Source organism: Cordyceps fumosorosea (assembly GCF_001636725.1).
Source record: "Cordyceps fumosorosea ARSEF 2679 chromosome Unknown scaffold_7, whole genome shotgun sequence".
Lineage (NCBI taxonomy): Eukaryota > Fungi > Ascomycota > Sordariomycetes > Hypocreales > Cordycipitaceae > Cordyceps > Cordyceps fumosorosea.
This window is the reverse complement of record NW_017387307.1, coordinates 1,014,212-1,038,679: the sequence shown is the minus strand read 5'-3', so window position 1 is coordinate 1,038,679 and position 24,468 is coordinate 1,014,212. Positions and strand designations below refer to the sequence as shown.

General features: G+C 53.1%; 6 protein-coding genes across 6 annotated transcripts; 2 read left to right on the top strand and 4 right to left on the bottom strand.

The window, feature by feature from the left end:
- Positions 1-837: 837 nt before the first annotated feature.
- On the top strand, positions 838-2,110 carry ISF_03841 (Mediator complex, subunit Med19; the record flags this gene model as incomplete). The annotated part of the gene is made up of 3 exons (XM_018847447.1): positions 838-1,144; positions 1,289-1,968; positions 2,030-2,110. 3 exons carry the CDS (start codon positions 838-840, stop codon positions 2,108-2,110), a joined length of 1,068 nt encoding a protein of 355 aa, XP_018705654.1.
- Positions 2,111-3,549: 1,439 nt separating this feature from the next.
- On the bottom strand, positions 3,550-6,544 carry ISF_03840 (fungal specific transcription factor domain-containing protein; the record flags this gene model as incomplete). Its single annotated transcript, XM_018847446.1, has 7 exons — positions 3,550-4,258; positions 4,310-5,546; positions 5,600-5,914; positions 5,989-6,053; positions 6,118-6,167; positions 6,235-6,245; positions 6,346-6,544. 7 exons carry the CDS (start codon positions 6,542-6,544, stop codon positions 3,550-3,552), a joined length of 2,586 nt encoding a protein of 861 aa, XP_018705653.1.
- A 3,958-nt stretch (positions 6,545-10,502) lies between these two features.
- ISF_03839 (hypothetical protein) lies at positions 10,503-12,128 on the bottom strand (the record flags this gene model as incomplete). The annotated part of the gene is made up of 1 exon (XM_018847445.1): positions 10,503-12,128. One exon carries the CDS (start codon positions 12,126-12,128, stop codon positions 10,503-10,505), a length of 1,626 nt encoding a protein of 541 aa, XP_018705652.1.
- A 4,284-nt stretch (positions 12,129-16,412) lies between these two features.
- On the top strand, positions 16,413-17,492 carry ISF_03838 (hypothetical protein; the record flags this gene model as incomplete). The annotated part of the gene is made up of 1 exon (XM_018847444.1): positions 16,413-17,492. The coding sequence occupies one exon, from the start codon at positions 16,413-16,415 to the stop codon at positions 17,490-17,492; it is 1,080 nt and encodes a 359-aa protein (XP_018705651.1).
- Positions 17,493-17,836: 344 nt separating this feature from the next.
- Positions 17,837-20,440, bottom strand: ISF_03837 (Heterokaryon incompatibility; the record flags this gene model as incomplete). The annotated part of the gene is made up of 1 exon (XM_018847443.1): positions 17,837-20,440. One exon carries the CDS (start codon positions 20,438-20,440, stop codon positions 17,837-17,839), a length of 2,604 nt encoding a protein of 867 aa, XP_018705650.1.
- Positions 20,441-21,760: 1,320 nt separating this feature from the next.
- On the bottom strand, positions 21,761-23,656 carry ISF_03836 (AMP-dependent synthetase/ligase; the record flags this gene model as incomplete). Its single annotated transcript, XM_018847442.1, has 3 exons — positions 21,761-21,853; positions 21,951-23,173; positions 23,251-23,656. The coding sequence occupies 3 exons, from the start codon at positions 23,654-23,656 to the stop codon at positions 21,761-21,763; spliced, it is 1,722 nt and encodes a 573-aa protein (XP_018705649.1).
- Positions 23,657-24,468: the final 812 nt, after the last annotated feature.

Below are 24,468 nucleotides of genomic sequence, written 5' to 3'. Positions count from 1 at the left end.
CCACGCCAGGTGATCTACAGTGCGAGAGTACAGTGTTAATAGTGCGGTTACCACGTTTCGGCGGACCCGTTAGGGCGTTATGCCGCTGCTGAAAAGCCAGCAGTAGTTGTTTCCAGCGCCCCCACCCCCCGTTTCATCGCACTGTCCTACACTGTAGTAATACGGAAAAGCCGTGGCACTCGGCCCACCCCCAAACTTCCTGCCTCGCCTTTCAGGCTGCCATCACCCCGTCGCTCATTCTCCGCCCTCCGCCCGTTGCCCGACGTTTACCATACCTGTATTATCATCCAAACCCTCGAACCCTCCCTTGGCTGCCGCTCGACGCATCACGCACCCTGTTTACGACGTCCACGCCCACCCGCGAAGCCCGACGATCACTTCGTTCCATCTTCCGAACCGCCCTCCCCCTTCGACCCGCCCGCGTTTGCCGCCCAACGAGACGACAGCGCTACGACGCCGCGCATTCCAACGGCGCACCCTGTGTTTCGCGCACAATCTCGCATCTGCGCTTGGCTAGAGGAAGTGTGTGCGGTCATTTTGAGCCGTTTTCTTTCCAGCCATCGCATATTTCTCCTATCCTGTTCTTGACGGAAATCAACACCCGGATCTTTTGACGGAAAACCCTTTTGCAGTGTATGACGGTCGACAGCTGAAAGGAAAAGGCTCTGCCTCGTCCAATCCGATTTTGCCGGCTGGCAAACTTGGCGCGACACCTTTATCTCTCACTCACTCTCTCTCGATTCCTCTGAAGCAGAACAGCTCCTTCCTCGTCTCTTTACCAGCCTCACCCCCGTTCTTCCTCCGAGGCCGAAACGCTTCTACCAAGAGAGCCGCGCGATGTCGTTCCATCCGCAGACGCCACAGAGCCCCTCGCAACCATCGCCAGCCACGCACCTCGACCCCATGGCCGCCGCCAGCTCGGTTCCCACCGGTCCGGCAACCCTTCCCACGCCCGCGCACAGCGTTACCGGCAGCATCTGCCACCAGTCCGACGCCACCATGGCCGAAGAGTCGCCCCATAAGCGGAAGCGCACGATCGACGATGTCGGTGAACGGGACCAGAAGAAGGTCCAATACGACCACAAGCTGGGAATCGAGGACCTGCATCTCGACGTCGGCCCCAAGTACTTGTTGCTCTCAAGACGTAAGGAACCCATCTGCTGCACTGTCTTCCCCTTCAGCCTCCCTCGCCGTTGGATGAGATGTGGAGGGGGTGTGCCCAGCTACGTGGGCCAATCTTTGACAAGTGACAAGAGTATTTTGTGTTGACGATGCCCTTCTGCCACAGCTCATGACCACCAGTTCCCCGTTCTGACACGGGATCTGTACGAGGACTTTAACTTGGAACGCCTAGCAGCGGAAGTAGCACGAGAAAAGCCCAACGGCGAGAAGAATGCCCTACGCAAAACGTACAAGGGACATATCAAGCGCCTCGGCGTTGCAGGGCACTTTGACGTGCAGAAAAAGAAGGAGGACGCGCCCTCGGAGTTCATGGCCATGCTGCAGATGCCCGAGCTGGAATGGAGCGTGCACCAGGTTAGGGGCCGCGAGATTGGTGACGGCCTGTCCGAGGCGACGCAGGCGAGCCTGGGGCGCGCCGTGACTCTCTCGAGGGGTCAAATTGCCCGATCCGTCTGGGACACCTCTGTCCTCGGAGACATGGCCCCTAGCCACAGCAGCAATAACGTCAATGGGGAAACAAGCAAGCCTAGTGCGGGCCCGGCCAAGGCGACCGCGCCAAGCACCCCCGCCGCCGCCACGACGCCGTCCGCGATGGATCGGCCCCGGGGGAGCAGCAACCTCCCACCCGGCGCGGACCCTGCCCGCCCTCGCAGGAACATCAAGAAGCGGACGTACGGTGATAGTAGCTACGAGGGCTACGGCGAGGGATTCCCCGATGACGACGGCGGTGCTGACACGGGGTACTCTACTGGAGAAGGCGAAGGCGGACAGAAGCGTAGGAAAAAGGTGAGTTTGATTGATTACTGTGCACTCACACCCCCGTGACATCCGTCTAACGCGAAGGAAGCAGCAGCAGACTTCGGGAGCTACGCCTCCGTATCCTCCGGTCCGGCAGCACAGCTACGGCCCCGGCATGGTCGGCGCATAGCGGTGCCTTGACTCGATCAACATCCCTCCCTCCCCCTCCTTTTTCACTACGTCTTGCTGTTTTTTCCCTGGCATCTGCTCCCCCGCATAACGCATATCATGACGTGGCATTTTTCATTTTTCTCCTACATATGCGGGGAAACACCAACGAAAAAAATAGGTCGCGAAAGCAAGATTGTCCGCGGCCTTTTGTTTATACGGATTCCTTTATTCATGACAACATGATAGGAGTTTACGGCCGCTTCTGTCCCGTGCCGGTCTTGTGATTTCCTCTCTTCTTTTCTGTTCATTAGAGGTTTACTTGGTTTCCCTCCTGGGATTACTTGCTTTTTTTCTTTTGCCCTCATCCCTCGCAGCCATGTTTCTCTCGGCTTGTCGTCCTTGATGAACGAGCTTGCTGGGAAGCAAAGCTGGGCGGCTGTTGCACATTTTTCTCGATACACGTTGTTTTCTTTCGTTTCCCATTCTGGGTTCTCTTTTGTTGTTTTATATTAGCATGGCGTTGGGCGAGGAAAAATATTTGCGTTGTTTTCAATGGTTTACTGTCATGTCAAGCTTTTTGTTCTTGGAAGGCTGTACATGTGCGTATCTCTTTCTTGGACAAAAAACAACAAGACACGCATGCATCGGGTACAAGTTCACGGGCAAACGCGCACAAAGAAGATGAGAGACGAAGAAAGGCAGCCTTTCAATCCAGAATGCATTCTCTCGCACAAAGATTTCTTTTTTCCAACTTGGGAACTGTACCACAGTTTTTGTCTTTCTTGATTTTCCTCCGTTCTTTATTTAATCGGTACTAAGAAAGCTGGTTGTTTGTGTCGTTTTTTTCTTCCTTCGTCGCTCTTATACTTTCTATTCGGCCGTTGCTTGCCTGGTCGTTCTTTTTTGTCCCGCGTTGGCCTGCCGTCAAACCTTTTTACGCGCCGAGGAGGCCCTTGGGGAAAGGAAGAGAAGAAATCGGCTGTTCTTGGGCTTGATGACGACTTCTTTTTATTTTTCTTCCTTTCACGTCTTTAGATACCAGCACATTTGTTTATTGTTTGCATCTTTATTATTTCCGAGACAGATATACATATCCAAACAAAAAAGTTTAAAAAAATTGTCCCACCAGTTGTTAGAATGTAAATTAGTAATGGCGTTCGATCCTCACTATTTTTGATCGCTATTGCATGACAACAATCGCTCTTATTGCTGGATTCATGCTCTTGCGGTAGATAGTCTATATTAATATCAATCGTGAACAAGAAGAAAAAGAATTGGAAACATGAAGGGAGATAGACCATATCAAACGCTCAGAGTACTAATCATAACATACATTACACATGAAAAGAGAAAAATCACCCAACTCCCATCCAGCCCTGGTATCTTACCGATCCTCTATTTTTTTCCCAGCTTCTGTTGTACTTTTCAGTATGTCGAAACATTGATCTGCCAACTTCGTCATCGAGACGGCGGATCCCCAAAGTTGCCATTCTCAACAGACGGGTATGCGCCACCGCTCATCTCGGCCCAGCTCCAGTCCAGAGTCATGGGCAGCGCAAACAGGTCCTGCGGCAGCAGCGGTTGGTGAAACGGCGCATCTATGGACATGGCCGATGGATCGCCAGGGAAGCCGTTCATGGCGTTGAATGAGTCAAAGTCACCATTTTGCGGGATCTGCTGCTGTTGCTGCTGTTGTTGCTGCTGCTGGTACTGATGGTGCGCTTGAGCTTGCGCGTCGTGGTTTGGGTTGCCGTTGCTAGGTGACTTATGGTCCTCGGACGGAGATGTCGCCGCGACAGGCCCCCACGATGACGAGCGGTGGGTGCGGACAGGGGGTGACAGCTCTTCAATTGTAGTTGGGATGGGTACCTCGGAAGTATCAAGGTTCTTGGAGCTTTTAACCTTGCCATCCGTGCGGCGCTTTCGCCTGAAAGTCTGATCATTTTCTGCCTTGTCAATCACCAGCTTGGCGATGCGTACAAACTCGGAGCAAACGCCGAGCATACGATGGACACCGCCTTGCTCTGCCTCTTGGCCAAGCATGGAAAGAAACGTGACAACCAAATCCATGAGTCGCGTATCGTTTTTGGCGCGCACATCGAGCGGGTTTTGAAGAATGTTTCCAAATAGTGTCACCAGGGCGGAGACCGGAAAGTACAGAATCAACCTGGAAATTGTTAGCTTCGCGTTAAGGGATTAGAAAATTATAGTCACTCACCAGACACATGCGAAGTCACCCTGGGGAACGTATTTCAAAAGAGAGATCGATGCTCGCGCTGCAGCAGTGGAAAGGGCAGCGGAGGAAAATACACGGGGGTTCAAGGGCCGCGCATTGAGGCCTTGGATGGCGTAATTGGCCAAGCGGCTCGTCCAGTAACCATGATGAACTGACATGCGGTGGATTGTAGTGAGACAGTTGTAGTATGCGAAATGCAGCATGACGACGTGCAGAATCAAGGGTGTGTGGGAAGCCTTGATTTCGTGCTCGGGGCGGAACTCGATCGGAATGCGATCCTTCCAGTCTTCTAGCTGTTGGTCCAGTTCGCCAATTGTGTTGAGGAGCTCGCCATCGGACTGCTTGGTCGCCTTGGTCGAGTATAGTCGCTTGTACACGCTGCTTTCGATAACGGCAAATTCGCACATGACGCGGAACAGATTCATCTTTCCCTTTCCATCGGCGAGGGGGATATTTCCGATGTTGTCGTCCGGGTCGGCATCTGGTAATTCGACATTCATATCGTCATCGTCCTGTGCAGGCGGTCGGCCAGATCGCAGACAGAGGTCCTTATCAAGCATATAAGCGATCCAAAAGACTCGTTTCCGCTGCTCTATCTCGATGGGGTTAAGGTTGAACCCGGACCCACGCTTGTGTAAACCTATGCTGTGAGAAAGTCGGATGGCTGCAGCAATGAGCAGAAACGAAGGTTGCGGGTTGGGAGTGCCCTGCATGAAGAGCGCCATACCCAGAAGCGCTTGCACGGAGAGCAGATCGGTGTTGCGCATCGTCAGTTCGGAAAAGACGCCCATGGCATTCTTGAGATAGGCCCACGCCTTTTCGTCCTCTTCTTGAGGAACTAGGTTGCTCATGACACGAAGACGATGAGCAATGGCCAACGCGCAGTTCAAACTAGCCCACCATCCGGACCCCTGGTAAGGATTGGAAGAGTACTGGAGCTCAACGAGATGCATAAACGTCGGCTGGTGAAAGAGGGGAAACATGCAGTTGAAGTTTTCGAAGTAATCAGTGAGCAGCGAGAGAGCTTCCTGCTTAGGCGGGAGAGGTCTGAAAACAGGGCGCTGGAATAAGTCACGAAAGACTTCGGGCTTCCAGTTGGTCCACTTATGGTCGTCGACGGAGACTTCCGAGATCATTTCTTGGAAAGAATCGTCACCTGTTCTCGTGTTTACCCATTGGATGCCCTTGGGCGAAAAGATGGAAAACCCAGAGGATGATCCTTCATAATGTTAGTCGGCAAATAAGGAAGGGATTCAGCAAGAGAAGACGCACCAATATAGCGAGTCTCTCCGCTCTGGTTGGTCACGAGTGAGCACATCATTTCCGAAAGGGCTTCCACTTCCTCGTGCCCCTCATCGTCGCTCTCCTTCGCTCGCTTGTCTTCTGCGGATAGACCAGACTTGCGCTTCTCTGCCGTTTCTTTTCCAGGCGAAGCAAGTGAGCTCTGAGGGGTGGCGTTGTCGGCTTGCAGAGGGGATACGGGCGGGCTGTTTGAACCAATGGCGACAGATGCTTGCCTGGACTTTTCTTGCAATTTCTTCTCGAGGGCGCCAAGATCGGCGTCTGGGTCGTCGTCATTCAAAACACCTGTCGGGGTCGTGTGAGTAGGTAGTTGCAGGTCAAGCGAGTTTGTGGTAACTATGCTGCTCGGCAAGGCATACCTGATAGGCGAAGCAATTGTTCCATGCGACCGAGGCGGTTCTCGAGTCCTTCAATATATTTCGCACTGGCAGCAAAGGCTGGTCAGTCTCGAGGTGACGTAGTCATGAGGAATAAAAGAGAGACATTACCCTTTGGGCGGGCTGCGCTTCTTCTCGACCTGGGTAAAGGCGCAGTCGGTCTTGTAGGTGCTGCAGTTCGTGCAGGCAGGTAGCTTGCCGTCGCACTTGATTTTTTTCTTGCGGCACATGTCGCAGGCCTATTGAATAGAAATGTTGTTAGCTAGAGATGAGAACTTGTCTAGGATGGCGGCAGGCAGTGCGCCGGTGTAGAGGGAGAAAGTATTGGAGGGCAGGTACTTGCCCTGGCGATGCGGCGTCTTTTTGCGTCGTTTGTGTCCTCCATGAGCAGCTGCGCATCGGAAAACATATGGGCGGTCATATCGGGCATATGCGCCATGTTGGGCATGCCGTCCTGGGCGTAGGAGCCAAAGATCTGGGGGGGTTGATTCATCAATGGCGGGCCCGAGCCGGGCATCTGGAAGCTCATATGGTCCATGGTCAAGGTGGAGAGAAGGGGATGATGCTGGAGTGGCAATGCGCGGAAGGGTGGCGAAGCGGCGATGTATCGCGAGCCGTGCGCAGTCAGAGCAGCAGGCGGGGTTGGTGGTGGATCGAGATTGGAGCTTCTTTCACGGGATAGTTTATTTGCTGGAGAAGGTTGTGTGGCGATGATAACTGCAGCTGCTGCTGCAAGGTCCTTGGTTGAGGCAGGGTGTGGTGGGAGGGCTGGTCTACCTATCGAACAGGCAGGGTATGCAGGTAGGTATACGATGCGGAGGAGGTAAAGGCTATCGTGAGAATCGGGAGACGGCAGTCATGTCGAAGAAGGTGGTAGTATGAATAAATTCTTTCCGAATGAAAGCAGATTTGCGGATCAGGCCAAGGGGCTAAAGGAAGAGAGGAAGAGAAGAAGAGAAGGAAGAAGGAAGAAGGAAAAGAAAGGGATTGAAAAGAGGAAGAGGTATGGACGGAGAAAGTGGACTGGCTGGAGTTGGGGATGGAGGTATGTGTCTGATGCTGAGGAGGAGAGGGGGAGGGGAGTGGGAGGGGAGCCCGCAGGACAGGCAAAGCTAGGTGAGGTAAGGCGAAGGCAATGCAGCTTGACCACAGACAACTATGTAAGTTGAGGCAAAGTATCTTGGCTAGTTACATAGGCTGGGAGGTACATGTCTAGGTAGGTAGATAGCTTGACCTGGATCTGTGTGGCAAACGTATTAGGGTGGTATTAGGTTGCTTCTAGGCAGTTTCTTAGTAGCGGAGTTGGTTGCACATTGTGTGAGCCAAATGTGAAAGCTTGCACCAAGTTCCAGTTACCTGCTTCAATACTAGCGGCCGCTGGCTCTGCCTGGACTGAACTGCGTCGCGGACTCGGGTCTTCAGTTGTGCCTGTGATGGCGCCACGGGAAATCAGAGTTTCCCGGGCGGGCCATTTTTGACAGACGACGGGGCTGTCTGACCCTTGACCAGGTCACTATTCGTTGAGCAGCACTCAGTACGGATCCGTACCAACTACATACAGGCCAGGTACTGGTGGCAACCCATTGACTCCATCCTTTTCTTCCGCGCCTTATTAGCTATTCTAATGTCCGCATTTATTTATATGCCTATCCGAATGGACCGAAGCCAGTCGCGAAGATCAAGCCAACGACCAGGTCGTAAACGCGACTGCGAGCTTGGGGGAAGGAGCGATGCAAGAATACTCTGTCTGCCTATGTAGATACCTAAATACAGCACCAACGAGTGATCTGTACTAGTTCCGTAGGTACCTACCTTATCCTTTATTTTCATCGTCTTTTTTTTCTTTCTATTTTCTTCATCCTTATTCCTCCTTCATCTTCCTCCCCTCCCCCTGCCTCCTCCTTGCTCAGCCTCTTCGCATAAAACATGAACCATACATGCCCATAATGTCCGTCTTGATTCCTCATGCTATCCATCTATCTTCGTCCCGCCGTTGACGACTCTATGCCCAACTACAGGCCCAGGCCCCCGCCAGCCACTCAGCGGCACAAGGACGAAGGGGGGCTTGGCTCACCCGTCGTTGAAACTCCAACGGTAACTGGCCTCGTCGCGAGATTTGTGATGGAGCACTACCACGCGAAGCCGTTTCTTCCCACAGCCCAGGGGCTAGTACTGGTAGAACAGTCAACACGTTCCCGTTGGTCCCGTGGCTGTGTTTGAGATTGCTGATTAGTATTTCCAACTTCCAAACAGACCCAACCATCCTTGCCCCTGTCATTGTTTCTCTATGACGAAATACCAACAGCTCAATGCCACCATTTGTGGCCTACCGTGGTGCCGGTATGCTGGTAGTTGTCTTTGATTCACACACGGACACCTACTTATCTACCCAGGCCAGGTAGTTTATCCGTATTGCCCTCAGCTTCCAGTACCCCACAAGCCATACCCTGGGATCTTCTTTGTTGAGTACAACGCTCTCCGAATACCGAATACGGGTAACACGGACATCCCTCAATGGAAAGTGACTTAAATTCATCTCACCGATCCACGATGATCCCAAAAGAAATAAAACGAGAATCAAGCCCGTCATGTGGTCTCGATGCATACCTCCGCTCGCTCCCGAGTCCATGGGCCATCACCAACCTCCTACACTAGCCATCCCTGCCACTTCTCCCTCATGCCACACCACACTATCTGTGAACCCAATACCATCATTATGCACACAGGTCCCTGATTCTCTTTCCTGTAGCCTCAAATGCTTCCCCGATCACCGGGAATGGTCAGCCACACGCGGTTGCCGTAGCAAAACTCACTGCCGCCCTGTCCTAGCTGCCAAGTATGCGCATCAAGAAGACCTGAACAAGAGACGGGCGGGCGATTAATGCTGCTTCAGAATAGATGCAGACCCAATCGGCTCTCGCAATCTGTCCAAACCTGACTGGGTCTGCATTACCAATACTTTTTGTATTAATCTATTTGATAGTGATTGATTCATCAATATGAGTACGACACTTGACACGCGCCGCTGCATGGCGCCGCTGGTCTTAACTGGGAAAAACAGGCAGTATTGAGATGAATACTAACAAGGTACGGAAAAGGTCTTATGTGAGTACAGTTCATCATCTCCTCGGTGGTTTCCATTTCTTGTATTTGGAATAGACTGCACAAATGTCTATACTCAGCCCCATTGCCCATCTCATCTTCTCAACTTCTGCTGCCTCGCGCTTCCACTTCCGCCCCGTCCATAACATTCACTGAGTCACCTTTCAGTCCATGAGCTCGATTAACTTGGCGTTCTCCAAGAAATGATTCCACATCAAGGCGTTTTTGCCCTCGAGGCTGCGAAAACGCCGATACTTCAGACGTTTCATCGCCAACCGCCCAGCCAACTTGCCCAACCAGAGCTCTATCCATCAACTTTCGAGTCAATACTAGTCCGCGCCACTGCCTCAAAATTCCCATCTCTTCCACCCCCCCTTCGGAAGACACCTCGGGACGGGGGCGGGGGGGAGGGGTCAGGGATCACAGCCAGTTGAGCAGTTGAGTAGCAGTAGCCTCTCCGATTCCCGAACGCGTCTGAAACGCATCCAAGTCACACGCGCAAGAGCGCCTAACCTAGAGTGCCTGGTTTGACCCTTGCCCTACCGTTTTGTCACCCCCCCCCCCGCCCCTTCAGCGACAACCGTCAAACAAATCGGGATGCACAAATTAGGAAAAAAAGATAAGAGATTTCCATATAGTTTGTTGTTGTATTTCCGTATAGGGAGGGGTCTGAATTCATCGCATGACTGACTGGGCCAGTCCCGCCGCGCACGGCTGTGTTGCCGACGATTTTTTCTGCATAAACACTTATCCTAGAGATACGGGTAATTTTAAGCTGGACGAATGGCGTCTCTTCATCCTAGAGAAGCAGCCTTCGAAACCCCCAATCTGGCCCAATATCTCATTTGCAAATACATTGATTGGCACCTAGGTACTCCGGTCATGTCGCACAGCATCGCCCTGTTGCCCCATCATCTCTCAACACTTCAGCCTACCGTACCTTGATATGCATGCGTCACCTGTACAGCACGATTTTGGGTATTGCAGAAACTTGATCTCTATGCTCTCAATATTGTCAATGCTCTCAAGCACCTATGTAAATCCTCTCGTCTGCTGCTATCGCTGCCGGCAAAATATACACATTATATCAAAAAATTGCACGCGACGATGGGTGACAAGACCCAGTATCACTGCTAATAACCACTCCCTGGGAAACGCCAAAATCGAATCAGGAAAAATGAAGCGGCCAAGATAGTAGTCTAGGAAAACTGAGACAGGCCAGTTTGGCCAAGCAATATCCAAGACTTCCTTGGCTGGTAAGAAAACGCCGGCAAAGGGTGCCGGCAAAAATATCGATCAATGTAGAAACCATGTACAGGTTGAAGAAGAGAAAATGATAGAAGGAAGAGGGGTACAAATATGCTCGTGGTATAGTCGCTTTTAGAAATCAATCATCATATGCTCTCCTGAAACCGTGAGCTCGATCCTCGCGCGCTGCCACTGGATCCGGGCCGCCTAGGTGGCGAGGCATTGTTTGGCGGTGGCGGCGATGGCATCGGGTCGGCAAACGGGTTGGCTTCCGTCACCGGGGTGCGCGCGGGTCCTGATCGCATAATTGGCACGCCGCTCACAGGTCGCATGGGACTGCCAAGTGCGAAAGGTTCGTCGCCGCGGTTGAATGGTTCTGACGATTGAGAATATTGGCTCATGGTACTTTGGCGCGGGTCTGTGTATCCGTCGCCGCCGGTGTGGAGAACAGACGGCAGCTTGCGACCCGAGACGCGATAGAAGCCCCGTTCACCACCAGAGGGCACTTCTGGCGTATCCGAGGCAGCAGCGGCGTTGCCCCTCAATTGACGCTTGCCAGTCATTGCTGCAAAGGTTGCATTGATGGAAGAAGCGGCTGCGTTTCGCTCGGCCATCGGGTTGGCCGATGCATTGCCCGGGGCGCGCAGAGCAGGGATCCCTTGAGTTTCCGTACTGCTGGGAAGAGATTCGCTGCCCTGCTTCTTCTTGTAACGCAGGGCAAGCATGACGAGCAAGGCAAGGAAGGCCACACCTGCGACGCTGCCCACTACTCCGCCGACAATTTGCTTTTGCTGCGTCGTTAGGGTATCGCCGCCCGAAGTAGACGCGGAAGTAGTCTCAGCGCTGCCCGCGACCGTGGGAATAGTTGTTGGAGAGTTCCAGGTTGGGGTTGAGCTCCTGGTAGATGAATACGATGACGAAGATGTGGTGTCAGTGTCGCTCGAGCTCGAGGATGTAAAAATGCGAAAGTCGGATGGCGTCGTAGAAATATTGTACTTGGGAGATTGGGTCAACGATACCGGTCTGGCCGTCGAATTAGTTGGGGTGATGATCATAGTAGTATTGCCCCAGGTGGTTCCGTTGCTCGTGTCTGACAAGGTGGGAAAGCTAGAGACGGACGAGGAAGGACTAGGAGCCGAAGCAGGCTGCGATGAGGTGGAGGTCGTGTGATAAGTCGAGCTTGTAGTCGATGGCGTGGATGATGAGCCGCTTCCCAGGCCCGGGAGGAGGCTGCTCGGGTTTATGGCAATGCTAAAGGCAGGACTAGACTGTGACATGGTCTCGCCCGTGCTGCGGTCAACAACGACGGTGTTTGGGGTGGCATATTCGGTAGAGGACGAAATAGGTGAGCCAGAGGCGTCGACCACTTGTACTATAGAAATAGTTTGAACGACCTGGGTGACATAGGGTGCGTCATCTTGGGCGCGGACGGCAAGAGCGGCGTCCACGGCGGCGGCAAGAGAACGGGCTTCCAGCGACAGAGTATCGCTGGCTGCGCCGTCATCTAGATGGAACTGGGCGACGGCGGGTTCCAGTGGCGGCAATTCAGCGGCAGGCAAAGGGGGTTGTTGGTCCTCTGTGTCACCGTGATCGTTGTTGCTGGCGTCTTGTTGGCGGGTATGGTGATGCGCATGCGGGTAATGAGCGTGGCGATGATTCTGTAAATGGACAGCGAAGCGAGTGTGGGAATCCGAGGCAAAGGATGGCGAAGGATCGACAGAATAGGAATCGCGGGCCTGAAGGAGTGAAGGCCCGCGAGGATGGTTAGTCATGATAGCGACTCGTCAGAAGGCGGCGCAGCGGTGACCGGGCGGCGGTCGTATGCTTTGGCGGGGGCGCTTGGCTGACGACGGAATGTTTCTATTTTTCGACACGCAGCAGGGGCATCATGATCTAAACAGGGCGGAGTCTCTTGATGTTGTCGTACTAGCAAGGCAGCAGTGTTGGACTAGGCGCAGTCTGCCTTGGAACAGGAAGCGGAACAAAAAAATGCCAGTAAACAGATTGCGTAGTCTGATGGGTTTCCTGCCCGTTACTTAATGGCGATGGATTCGCGGCCGAGTCGTACGTGAGCTTTGTTGCGGTTGTCGGGCTGGTTGGCCACTAGGTAGGTAGTAGGCGGTGCAGAAGGCTGGTAAATCGAAACGGATCGCTGGTTGGACGCGTGGTAGTGAATAAAAATATCGAAAAAGCTGGAAGAAGATAAACGAGCGAATGGCGACGAAAGTAGTAGCGAGTGCCTAGCAGCGAACTAGCAACGTCAACATAAACATGACGAGCAAACCTGGACGCAAAAGGTCGAGGTGAGGCTGAAGAAGAGAGAGGGAAAAAAGAGGACGAGAGAAAGGCAACAAGGAGAAGCGACAAGAGGTGGAAGGCATCTCCCTGGGCTGGGCTGGGCTGGGGCACGAGCCGAAGGTGAACTGAACCTGGGAATGTGTGTGGGTGGGTGGGAGTTAGGAGGCTGCAAGGTACCTCTATCCCGCATGTAGGACGGATAGATACATGGAGTGTTGTTTTCTCTTCACACCCCCTGCAGCTCTACAAAACCCCATCTCTTACTCGCTGCCCTTTTCTTTCATCGACCCGTCTGGCTTGCATGCTCTTTGTTCTGGACCTGACTTTGGAAGTAATAATAAAGTCGTCAGCTGCTTTGTCCTTGCTGGTACATGTGAGGCTTGCTGGGGAATGTTGTACCTTCATTTCCCTCATTTCCCTGTGGCCCCATCGACGGCCGCAAGAAATGATCCACACTGGCCGTGAGCTGTTTAATCTATTAATATTAGCAGCAGGGGTAACGGCCAATAAAAGCCGGACGGGCCTACGAGCCAAAGAAGCCTAGCGTTGAAATGCCCAAGCGAATCAATACGGGCACGAGTCTCTTCACCAAAAACCACGAACCAAATGCACTACAGATCCCGTACAGCGCAGGGAGAAAAATTATAATAATAAACCATTGATAATAGTTAGAGATAAAGTGCGTGTATTAATAATGGTTACGGAGGATTGTTCTTCTCCTTCCAGTCGGGCGGTTACTCATACATGAACATCCACCCATCAACCCGACACCTCTTTAGAGACGAGTCGTGTTGTCTCTTGCGCCGAATAGTCATTTTTGTCATGTAACATATTCGGGCCATGAGGATCTCGCTTAAAATTACAGTGCAAGTGCTCATCAGCGATGGCTGGTCGTTAGATGTTGGGCCCACGACAGACCCCGATGGGCATGGCGCTCACCAACACCAACAAAGGCGGGGAATATGACTGGCATATGAAACCACTACTGTCGGTTAGTTTCTGGACTACCCGTACTAGTATAGGTATACGAAGTATTTATCAAAGTGAAGCACAGTCTTGAATGTCGATTTCATGAAAGAAGCTGGTGAAAGATGCCCGTCGACGATCCAAGGAGGCAGAGGCGTACTTGAAGCTCCGCGATGACTGCCGCAGATCCGCAGGATGAGCCTCTCCGGGGTACGGCTTGAGCCACGGGACTCGAGTTCTCCGGGCACGAATTTATTAGTCCTGTGAATTCGGCAGTGGTTATCTTTCCCGCTCGCGCTTGAACACAACGATGAATTGCTGTAACGGAAACGCGCACGGACCAAAGATCACAGAGCGGGTATCCCGCAAAACAGCAACCGCGGAGGAATCAGAGCATGCTTGATTGCCTCAATAGATCGGAGATCCAAAATGTGTAGGCATATCTAGAAAGTCAAATCATGAGCCATGTTTCGGCAGCTGGTACTCAACTACCAGTACCTCCCTTGTGTATTCATGATACCTTTGATAGCAATTGGGAGTCTATGCTGTGGTCCTAGTTGTGTACGCTGTTGCATGTCGAGAGCTCGAGCTTGTTTCAAGGACTTGCTGGTAATACTTACTACGCAGACTCCTCTTATATCCGTCCGTCCACCCATGGCGGGCGGTATCAATCAGTAAATGGCCCGAGAGATTTTGTTTCCATCCGAGTTTGTAGTATCCGTATCTGACCGCTTATTTTTAGATCTGGCTTGATTTATTTCCATTTTCGTCCTCTATGTGTTAATAAGACATTTTCAGTTGATACCGTGTTGGATCCTGTTACTGGCCCTGCGAATTCCTTGCGTACCAAGAGCATTGCGCTTCTCAAGAGCATTGCGCTTCTCACCTCCTCCGCTGCTGCTCAGTCTGGCCAAGCCGCTAACATTCAGAACGCATTCCAAGTCGCCGCCCTTGCCAGTCTCACCATTTACTCGTATACATAATAGTACGGAAAATGATGTGCACATATGGCCCATCAAATTGCCACCTGAATATTCCTTCGTATTGACACGCGTTCTCCGCCGTTTGTGGAGTATCTATACCCTGCTCACAGTTCGCTGCCCATTACACTATTTTTTACCTTACGGCTGCCCTTTTATCCTCGAATCCTTCGTATTATCCCTCATATATTGCGCTCTTTTTATTCGTACTGACTACATAGCTTAACTCAGTCAATCTTGATTCTACAGGTAACTATCCTCGAAAAGTTTATGCCACCTTGCATAAATCTATTCTCCGCTCTTGTTTGCTAAATGCCCGCAAACAAACGGACAAGATGTGCCAGCTGCCAGCTGCCAACTCCGTAGCCACATCGCCTTCCGTTTGCTACCTTTTTATGTATGTACATAGCTGTGCCACACAGCTTCTGAGTTTATTTGTTAGCCCGGCGCATGTTCACCCATGCCCAGTTCTATCAGCGTTACACTTGCTCAGCCACTCTCGGCCTCTCCCACAATCACGTCACCTCCATGCATAGAACCCGACGATATGTGTCGACTATCAGTGTCTTGCCAGTTTAGCTACTCTGCATAATCCGCGGTTGTGGTGATCCTAACCATCGTCATTCATCTCGCCCTTCAGCATCGTCAAATCGTGCGCTGTTCATCCCGTGGGCCAGGCACCTGTGGGGGGTATCGATATTAGCGCCCTTTTATCCCAACTGCGCCCAACATTGTCATCATCGCTCAACAACAAGCAATATGCTCCGCCAAGAGCGGTATCCCTCGCCAGTTCTCAATAAGACCGTGCAAACAAACAAGCCGCCCCGTCGGCTTTGAAGATTCTATGATCAATATGGCGACCCCTCCTGCCTTGCCGCCGCGGACACAAGCTGCACAAGGCCCATCTCCTCTACCAGTGCCTGAGTCTCGAAAGGATGGACTCCCGACAGCTTCGTTACTCGGAACCGGTTATTCCACCAATCTAGATGCTTCAGACCCGCGAACATCATCATCCCAGTCACTTATAGCGCCGGCGCAAGAAGCTGATGCGAGACGCTCATTGCTCGTTATATACATCCATGGCTTCTACGGCAATGACCAGTCTTTTAGGTCGTTCCCGGCGCACGTACACGCCCTTCTTACTGAGCTTCTATCCGAAACTCATATTGTTCATTCAAAGATATATCCCCGATATAAAACCTATAAAGCCATTCACGTTGCGAGAGATAACTTTAGTACCTGGCTTCAACCACATGAGTCTGCGACAACCGATGTCATTCTTGTCGGTCACTCCATGGGAGGGTTGCTGGCCGCTGAGGTCGTTTTATTGGTAAATCTCTCGCGGTTAGATGTTGATTTGCGAGCAAGCTAACTCAAGCCATTCAGCCTAATCGTGAACCGCATCTCCAGCAGCCATTCAAGCACCTTATACTGGGCACATTGTCTCTAGACTCACCATTTCTCGGCCTACATCCGGGTATTGTGGTTTCTGGCCTGTCGAGTCTGTTCCAGCCTGCACCACAGCCGGAAAAGGAGACTGTGGGTTCTGAGTCCGAGTCTTCACTTGGCGTAGATAAGTCGATGAGCGACTTGAAGCTACCAGTCTCGGACACCACATCTCAAGCCTCTACGGCATCATCTCCACCACCCCGGCCAAACGAGCTATATGACCCGCCCTACTTTAACGACGTGCCGTTCCGAGAGAAGCCATTCATATCAAGGCTGCGACACTTTGCATCAAAGCATAAAGCCGAGGGCATATTTAATGCCATCGGCAATCATATTGTCTCCCATCTCGAATTTGGTGGCTGTATGGCCGACTATCCTGAACTTTCCTCGCGTTACAAGCGAGTACGGGCTTTGGAAGATGTCGATGAGCTCAAGGCAATTTCCGAAGGTCACCCAGCTGCAGCACACAGGCGTGTGAGATTTGTCAACTACTACACGTTATCGCCAGGTCGAGCGAAGCCATCACCAGTTGATGGGGCGGCTGTCGCTGCATCGCCAAACTTGAACAATTCCGAAGCATGTGCCAATGAAACCGGTGATAGCAAGGCAGAAAGCAACTCACATTTCAGCGCTGAGACCACAGCAGCGCCGCATGTGGATCAGGAAGCGGCCCACGCGGTTTCCGAAGAAGAGGATCTTTATTCAGCGGACGAGCCGAGACCAAAGTCAGATGCAAAAGTAGTGGCGGAAAAGCCGTGGAAGGATAACAACGAACAAGATGATGAAAGCTCACAAGACGGAGACCACCGCAAGTCTATTTTACACCTCGATCCCGCCCCAATACCCGAAGAAGAGCACGTGGACCCTGCAACACCTCCAGCGGCTGATACGCCACCAGACGCGGAAGCTCGGACGGACTTGGACCTCGCGCCCATCCCGCCTGAACCCGAAGAGCCCGTGTTTCCCGACCTGACCAGGTACACGGATAAGGACGCTCGGAAGCAGGCGGAGAGGGAGGCGCGACGGGCGGCCAAGGCGTACCAGCAGGCCGTCAAGGACCGCAACAAGGCCATCCGCGAACGGGAGAAGCTCCTCGAAAAGCGTCGTAAAAAGGCTACAAAGGAAGCACAGCAGCAGCAACATCACGACGAAGCCGCCGCCACCGCCACCCATGCGACCGCAGAGCCTGCTGCCCCAGCGGAAACCAGAGACGACACGCCGTCGCCGCCCAGGAAGCTGCGCAAGTTTTGCGCGCTTCCGTCCGGCGTGAGGCGCGACCCGACGTGGGTGGACGTGTACATGGCGGACGTGGATGAGGTCGGCGCGCACTGCGGGCTCTTCGCGCCGGGAGCGCACTACGACAGGCTCGTGGGCGACGTGGGCAGCCGCGTGGTGTCGTGGGTGCAGGAGGACATGTCCACGAGAGCGGCCATGAAGATGTAAGCGAGGAGAGAGAGACGGAGAGGGAGGGGGAGTTTTGCATTTCTCGGCAAGGGACCGGGAACTGCCGCTGGTTTAGAATACCCTCGAGACGTTTGCTTGCCAAGACCAGTATGTTACCAGTATGTGGCATTCATCTATAGATGTATGAACCGAAGATTTTCTGCAACGGTGCTAGATTGGTCATCTATATAATCAAAAAAAGGTAGAAAGCCATCCCAAACTGATTTTTCCTCCCACTTTTTTATGCGCCAACTCCCAATGCTGTGCGTCAATGAATGAGTAAAATGCACGCTCCCCTTCTTTCTTTACTTCTTTTCATCCTTCATACATCATCCAGCACACCTTCAGTAAAGGTCAAGCTCTCGCAGTTTCGTCCCGAGGCTCCTCTTCTCGCCCGAGACTGATGCTACGCCCTCGAGCGTGGCCTGGCCTTCATCTTCGTTCTTGCACTCCTCCATCTTGAATTCCGTCGAGTTGAAGCTGACGACGCCTAGGCGCACCAGTGGCTGTTCTGGCTGCCAGTCCTTGGGTGCACACAAGAGCGCCGTCACCGGTTGCTCTGCTGATGTCGTCACTGCCGGTGCTGTTGGCGTCTTCGTGTCTGGACGAGACCCAGTGGGACGCCAGTTTCTACTGGTGAGAAGCATGGCTGTGACAGCGAATTCGCCATCCGCAATGCTAGCAACCGCGCTCGGATCGGTGTCGGCAGGTGTGTGAGAGGAGCGAACGAGCAAGAGGATGGTGTCTCGCGTTGCCTGGTCAAAAATATCTGCAGGCTCCGTAACCTGCCACTCGTCCTGCGTTTTGGTCACCTTGATGTCGAAGCAAAAGATCTTGATGCGCAGGAATGTAATTGGCTCCGCTCGGCGTGAGATGGCCACTCCGTCAATCTCCCATGAGACCAGCAGGCCATCCGCAAAGCCCACAGAGATTTCCGTGCGAGGAGGCGCGCATAGGCCGTCCGCGACTACGGGTACAGACTGATCATTCGTTTGAGGTATGCAGAAGGAGTGGCCGCTCTGTGAAATAGGCTGATCCTGTCTGATGCGCCAGGACAGCCAGGTCCAAGACGGAAAGTGAGCAGGCTTGTCGAGATAGCATGGCTCAAGGTCGTTGTTTGCCTCTTGACTCGACGAAACGATCCGACCAGACCACATCCAGCTCATGGCGACGGTTAGGCGATCTGTCTCGCTTACAACCTTGAGGCCGGTGAACGAATCAGGATCGAAAAGTGGCAGCCCCATAAAGGTATCGACACGATCTTTGTCTTTGATCGAATATGCCCGAGACAGTCCACGAAAAGCATCCAGGCGATCTTGGGGTCTTGCAAGCTCGCGAGTCATATATGTCCCTATTAGACTTCGGATATCTGCACTGCCAATGCCGTCCAAGGGAAAGATTCGTCCAAAGGAGAAACTAGGAGCAAGCCGCAGCGGAATACTGATGCTCTCATGGCAGTGGAGAGCACCGCATTGAAAGTAAGCCTGGGAGGGCGTGAGGATGAGGCGTCTTCGTGCAAGGAGGCCTTCCTGGAGAGTCCCGGCATTGTTTGCCCATCGAGAGGCAGCAACTTCGACATCCGGACGCAAGAGTGAAGTCGTGAATAGACCCTGCTCATTCTGGAGTGAAAGCTGGTCCTGGTCTCGCGATACGCTTACACCAGGAATGCCATGGGCAATGCCATCGCCGGCTGCGACAATCAGCGTCAAGGCGGAGCGTGCAAACACTTCTCCGAGAAAATCCAGCTGCTGCCTTCTTTCAAGCTTGTTTTCACGCGAAGGGAGACAGTAGTGATTAATCCACAGATATCGATATCCCAAGGACGAGGTTAGTGAAAGTGAGTCTTGGAATAATGTCGGCATAGTGGTTGGTAGTTCGGCGTCCTCGGTAAACGGTGCCAGCTCCGAATCTCCGAGTGCATAGCTGAGCGTAACGTATTCATAATCTTGCGTCCCCAAATCTGCGATGAAGACGACTTTGTGGCTCTGCACATCAATGAGCTTGAAAGGTGCCTTGCCCGGGGAAGCAACCTTGACGGCACAGCGTTCGTCAGCATGGTTCTCTTTGCAGTAGTCAATCCAGCAGCGCGGCAAGGCCGGGTTGAGAAGCGCGGGCACAGACCGGCCTCGCAATAGCTCGGATGGCAGCTGATGCGATGAGGGCTGACTGGATTGCGTCCCCGTCTCGCTACTCGCCCCGTCCTCGCGTGAAGACTCGAGGTAACCGTCGAGGCCAGTCTCGTCCTTGACGGCGCGTAGGATGTAGCCACGAGGGAGCGACTTGTTCTTTGTCGTGACCTCGAAAAGGAGTGCCCTGCCAAGCTCGTGCTTCTGGCTGATGCCGAGCCGCTCGAAGGCGTGTCTGATGCGGAAATAGGGGGTAAAGGTGCTGGTGGCAGCGGGCTGGCGTGCCCCCGTGTCCGATGATGCATCCGTAGGCTCGGAAACAGTCGGACTTTGTGCTTCGTCGGTGCCAGCGCCGGGGATGTGGCCGATCATGGCTTGGAAGAAGGTGCAGTACGGGCAGCCGGACTCGTCCTTGAGGGTGTGAGCCAACGGCACCCAGGGTCGCGCGTCGCCTGGGGTCCAACCGAAGAGAGTCGGGAATGCCATCGCTGCGCAATGCTCGCATATTTGCTGGGCACTGTCGGCGGCAACATGGCTTGTGCCATTGCCATTGCCATGGTGTTCTCCAGCGAGCACCGCGGTCCCGTTGCCGTTCTCCTTGTTCCCGTCACTCTTCTCTTCAAGCAGTGTCCCGGCAAAGATGCGACTGGCACCGGTCCTAGTCGGCTTCTTGGTCGGGATTCCCTTTCGCGGGGTGAGCTGATGATGGTCTCGCGCACTCTCCAGCCGCGGGCCAGCCAGACCCTTTTGTTTGCCCGAGCCATTCTCACCACCACCACGGCCCTGCAGGCGCCGGGGCAAGATCTTGGTAAACTTGATCATATATGTGAAGTTTTGTGTCCGGAGAGGGGGTGTGATTTTGATATCCTCTCATACACCCCCTTTCGGCTGATTTCTTTTTCGTCTCTCTTTTTTTTTTTTTAGTTTCGTTTCATGCCTTGCTGCGAGTCGTTGTGATGGGTCTCCTTTTCCCGCGGCGGCCCTACGCCGCTTTGTCGTCCCCTGATTTCTGGAAAGGGCCGTACCGTCCTTGGCTAAAAAATCAAGATGTATGAGTCGGTCTCATTTTTGTCATTTATTTTCCGGTGCACCCGCAGTATGTGATGAAGTGAAGAGGGGGTTCAAGAGGCGTTCGTTGTGTTGGGGAAGAAAAAAAGAGCTCGACTGAGTGGGTGATGTCTACCTAGTAGGCAATATTATTACTGGTAACTTAGTTAGTACATACTTGGTAGTAGGTCAGGTATTGAGTAGGTCGTTGAGAGAGCGATTAGCTGGATGCTCGGCGCAAAGGGACACCCATTGGTACATCGAGGACACTAAGAAGTCACTAACTAATTCCGCCTTGTACCTGTTTTTTATCTTCTTCCCCGCGCAAGGTAGCACTTTGTTATTCGTGCTCGTCAGATCTTTGACGAGTGCTTGGGAAGGCGCGCGGCTAATAAGAGCACGGAATCTGTAAGAAAGTTGTGTTCATATTTTGCTGCAGGTGCGACGCATTATTAGTAAAGCATCGACAGTGCCAGTGTCGGATTACCAGTAGAAACTTTTCCAGCCAGGCCGCGGAAGGCAGAATCAGGGTCCGAAAGTCTCAACTAAGAAAAAAGAGTGCTGCCCATTCAGAACCGTTGCCTGACTTACTTTCCCCACCCCTCCCTCCTTTCTCCGCGACGCCATGTCAGTAAAATCCGAAAATATTTGATAATCGTCATGACTGTGTGCCTAGCCGGGGCCAGATACCTGTCCTTTTTCCGCGGCCAGCCAGCGTGAGACCAAATCGCTGGGCAATTGCTCTGTCACTGGTGTCCAGCTCGCTCCTCACAGCACTCGTCCATCGTCCCCCCGCCAAGACCCTTCTCCCCTTCTCGATGACGCTTACTTCCTTCCCATTCGGTGGCCTTTTTCATCAATAAGACGCGTCTGTGTGGCAAAATGGTAGACCGCGAGACTTTCGCGCCTTCCAAAGTTGACATCGGATGAACTCAATCACCACCACACAAGTCAGGCTCTATAGCCGATGCATTCGCTCCAGTTCACGCATACATGTCGCGCATTTTTGTTACAATTTTTATTGTCTTTCACTGGGGTGGAAAAAGTAATATCACACATCTGTAAATGCGCCTTTCGAAGATGGACGCCGCCTTGTTATGCCAGCGCCAGAGTATGGTCATCACGAATAACACCCATGACACCAAGGCCTGCCTCGCCCCCAGAAACACAAGGACCCTTGACGTAAATCTAGCACGGCCATGCCAGTTAGCAACAAGACTCGAATCGGGTTTTGTTTTCCAAAACATGAAAAATCCCCTTTCAAGAGGGGAAAATGGAAACTTACCTCGCCAGCGGCCTGGTCGTCCGTCGTCTTATAGCTACCCGAATCCTTCAGGACCACCTCGACGCTGCTTGTCGGCGCGCCAAAGTGTCCCTTCTCATCACCCACCTCGGCGCGGTAATCGTAAACTGCAGTCTGCGCGACCGCGCCTGCCACCTTGGCCGCCGCGAGCGCATACACGACCCGGGCGCCCGTCAGCACGCGCAGGTCCGTCAGGGCCGCCGGCGACAAGCCCGGCGTCTGCTGGCTGCCCGCGCGATCTGTCGTATAGACCAGGCGCAGCGCACCCGGCGCATTGCCCAGAACCGGTCTCGCCGCCGACGCAAACGCAGACAGCGCGTTGTTGGCCCCGGCCATGATGCCTTCGTTGACGAGCGTGCGACGAGAGAGTGCGTGCGCCAGAGTGCCGAGCGGCGACGGGAGCTTGGCCATCGCGCGCGCGCGCGTCTGCAAAAGGGCGGCTGAGTCGGCCACTACGACGGTTGGCGCGATGCCCTGCGTGGCCACCGTCAGGTCGATTGCGCGCGCGCCGGCAGCCGAGTTGAGCGCGACCGACGCGTTCGAGTACAGCGCGGCGAGGGTGAGCACGAGCGCGTGGGCGCCGGTCAGTGCCGAGGCGGGCAGGAAGAGGTCGGCGTTGGTGAGGCGCGCCTTGGTCGGGATGGCGGCGAGCTGGCCCGCGACGCCAGCGATGAGGTTGGCCTGCGTGAAGCGCACCATCTCCTGCTGCTGGTCGTTGGGCTTGCCGCTCTGCCAAAACGTGACGACGTCACCAACCGCCGAGGTGGCCTCCGAATCCGCAGCCGGTGCGGCGGGAAGCTCGCGCCCCGCGTCGGCAGCCGCGTCGCGCACAATGTCCTGCCAGGTGGCGACGCTGACGCTGCCACCGATACCCTCGGGCACCTCGTTCCAGTCCATGTGGGCGCTGCCGCGATCCACGACCCAGATGAGCTGGCGCAGGCCCGGGTAGGCTTTGACGACGGCGTCAAGCGGGAACTCGCCCGTGGCCGTGATGACGGTGTCGACGGCGGCGCGGCGCAGCATCGACACGAGCCGCTCCTCGGGCACGTCGAACGGGATCAGAACAGCCGTCAAGTTCTCGCTGAAGGCGCAGGCAAACAACGCAGCGAGCAGCTCCATCGAGTTGGGCAAGTAGATGGCGACGCGGATGCCGCCCTGTTCGGTAATGTGCTGGCCGATGAGGTTGATCTGTCTAGTCACGTCGTCTGTGTGCACACAAGTCAGCAACCAAGCACTCCATCGGACCTTGGTCAAGCCTTGGGGGACCACCTCGGCGCCTTACCAAGGTTGTGCTCTTGGACGTTCTGCGAGCCATGCACCGTCAGGAGTTTGCCCTTGGCGCCCGCGTTGCCGCCCTGGACGACCTTGCGCCAGATGTCGCGGAGGTCGCCGTCGTGGCCGCGCGCCCACTTAGAGGCGCCGGCCGGCTTGACATTGAGCCCTGAGTTGAGCGGCATGCCGTGCGGTGCTAGCGGCGATCGGTACACGGCGCTCTCCCCCTCCTTGCGCACCGCTGAGGGCGTCGACTGGCGCGCCAGCAGGATAGGGTGCACGTCGGGATCGGCGGCGCGCAGGATCTGGTAGCCGAGGACGACTACAAGCACCGTCACCAGGCCCGTCGAGTAGCCATTCCACTGGCCAAAGAGGCCGGTGAGGCCGGCATCGAGGGTCTCGAGGATATTGCTCATTCTGTCGTGCGGCCCGCGTGCGTGGGAGGCGTCGGGTGCTTCGTCGAGTATGGGTCGATCGTGGAGTAGAAAAGGCCAAGATTGCGACAAGACGCGTGCGCTATCTGGGCACAGCGTATTGTCCGTTGAAAATGGAACGAATTAGTAGTGTGTCGTGCCAAGAGATTCGCTCGCTCGAGGCTTCGATTGCGGAGAGAAGGGAAGGGATGCGAGACAAGCTGCGGCGGGAAAAGAGGTCGTATTACCAAGGTACCAACCAGTAGTCAGCTTGTTTGTACCTATGTGCGGATACGTACGTATACATACATACAGTGGGTCGATAAAAGTTTCAATCGATTTACTTTTAACGCGCTATAGCCTACTTTAATATTTAATTTAGAGTATTAATAAGATAAATAAATTAATAAATATAATTTAAAAAAAAGTAATAAATTATTATTTATATAAGCTTAGTTCTTATAATTTTAATATTTTATATATAAACTATAAATAAGAATAATTATATAAAAGTAGTTTACTATTAATAAGGATATATACTTAAGAACCTTATTTTTAAATTCTTTTTATACTTTAGTAGTTACTATTATTAATTTTTAGTATATTTAATAGCTTAAAATACTTTTTATAAATTTTCTCTTTTAATAGTTTCTAAATATTTTTAGTAAGACTAAAGTTTAATAAGTAGAGTAACTACTCTACTAATATTATACTATTTTAATTAGTCTATTCTTTAAATTATACTTTAATTATTTAAACTATATAAGTTAGAGTATTGTTTTATATAAAAAAATAACTAGATTCTATAACTATAA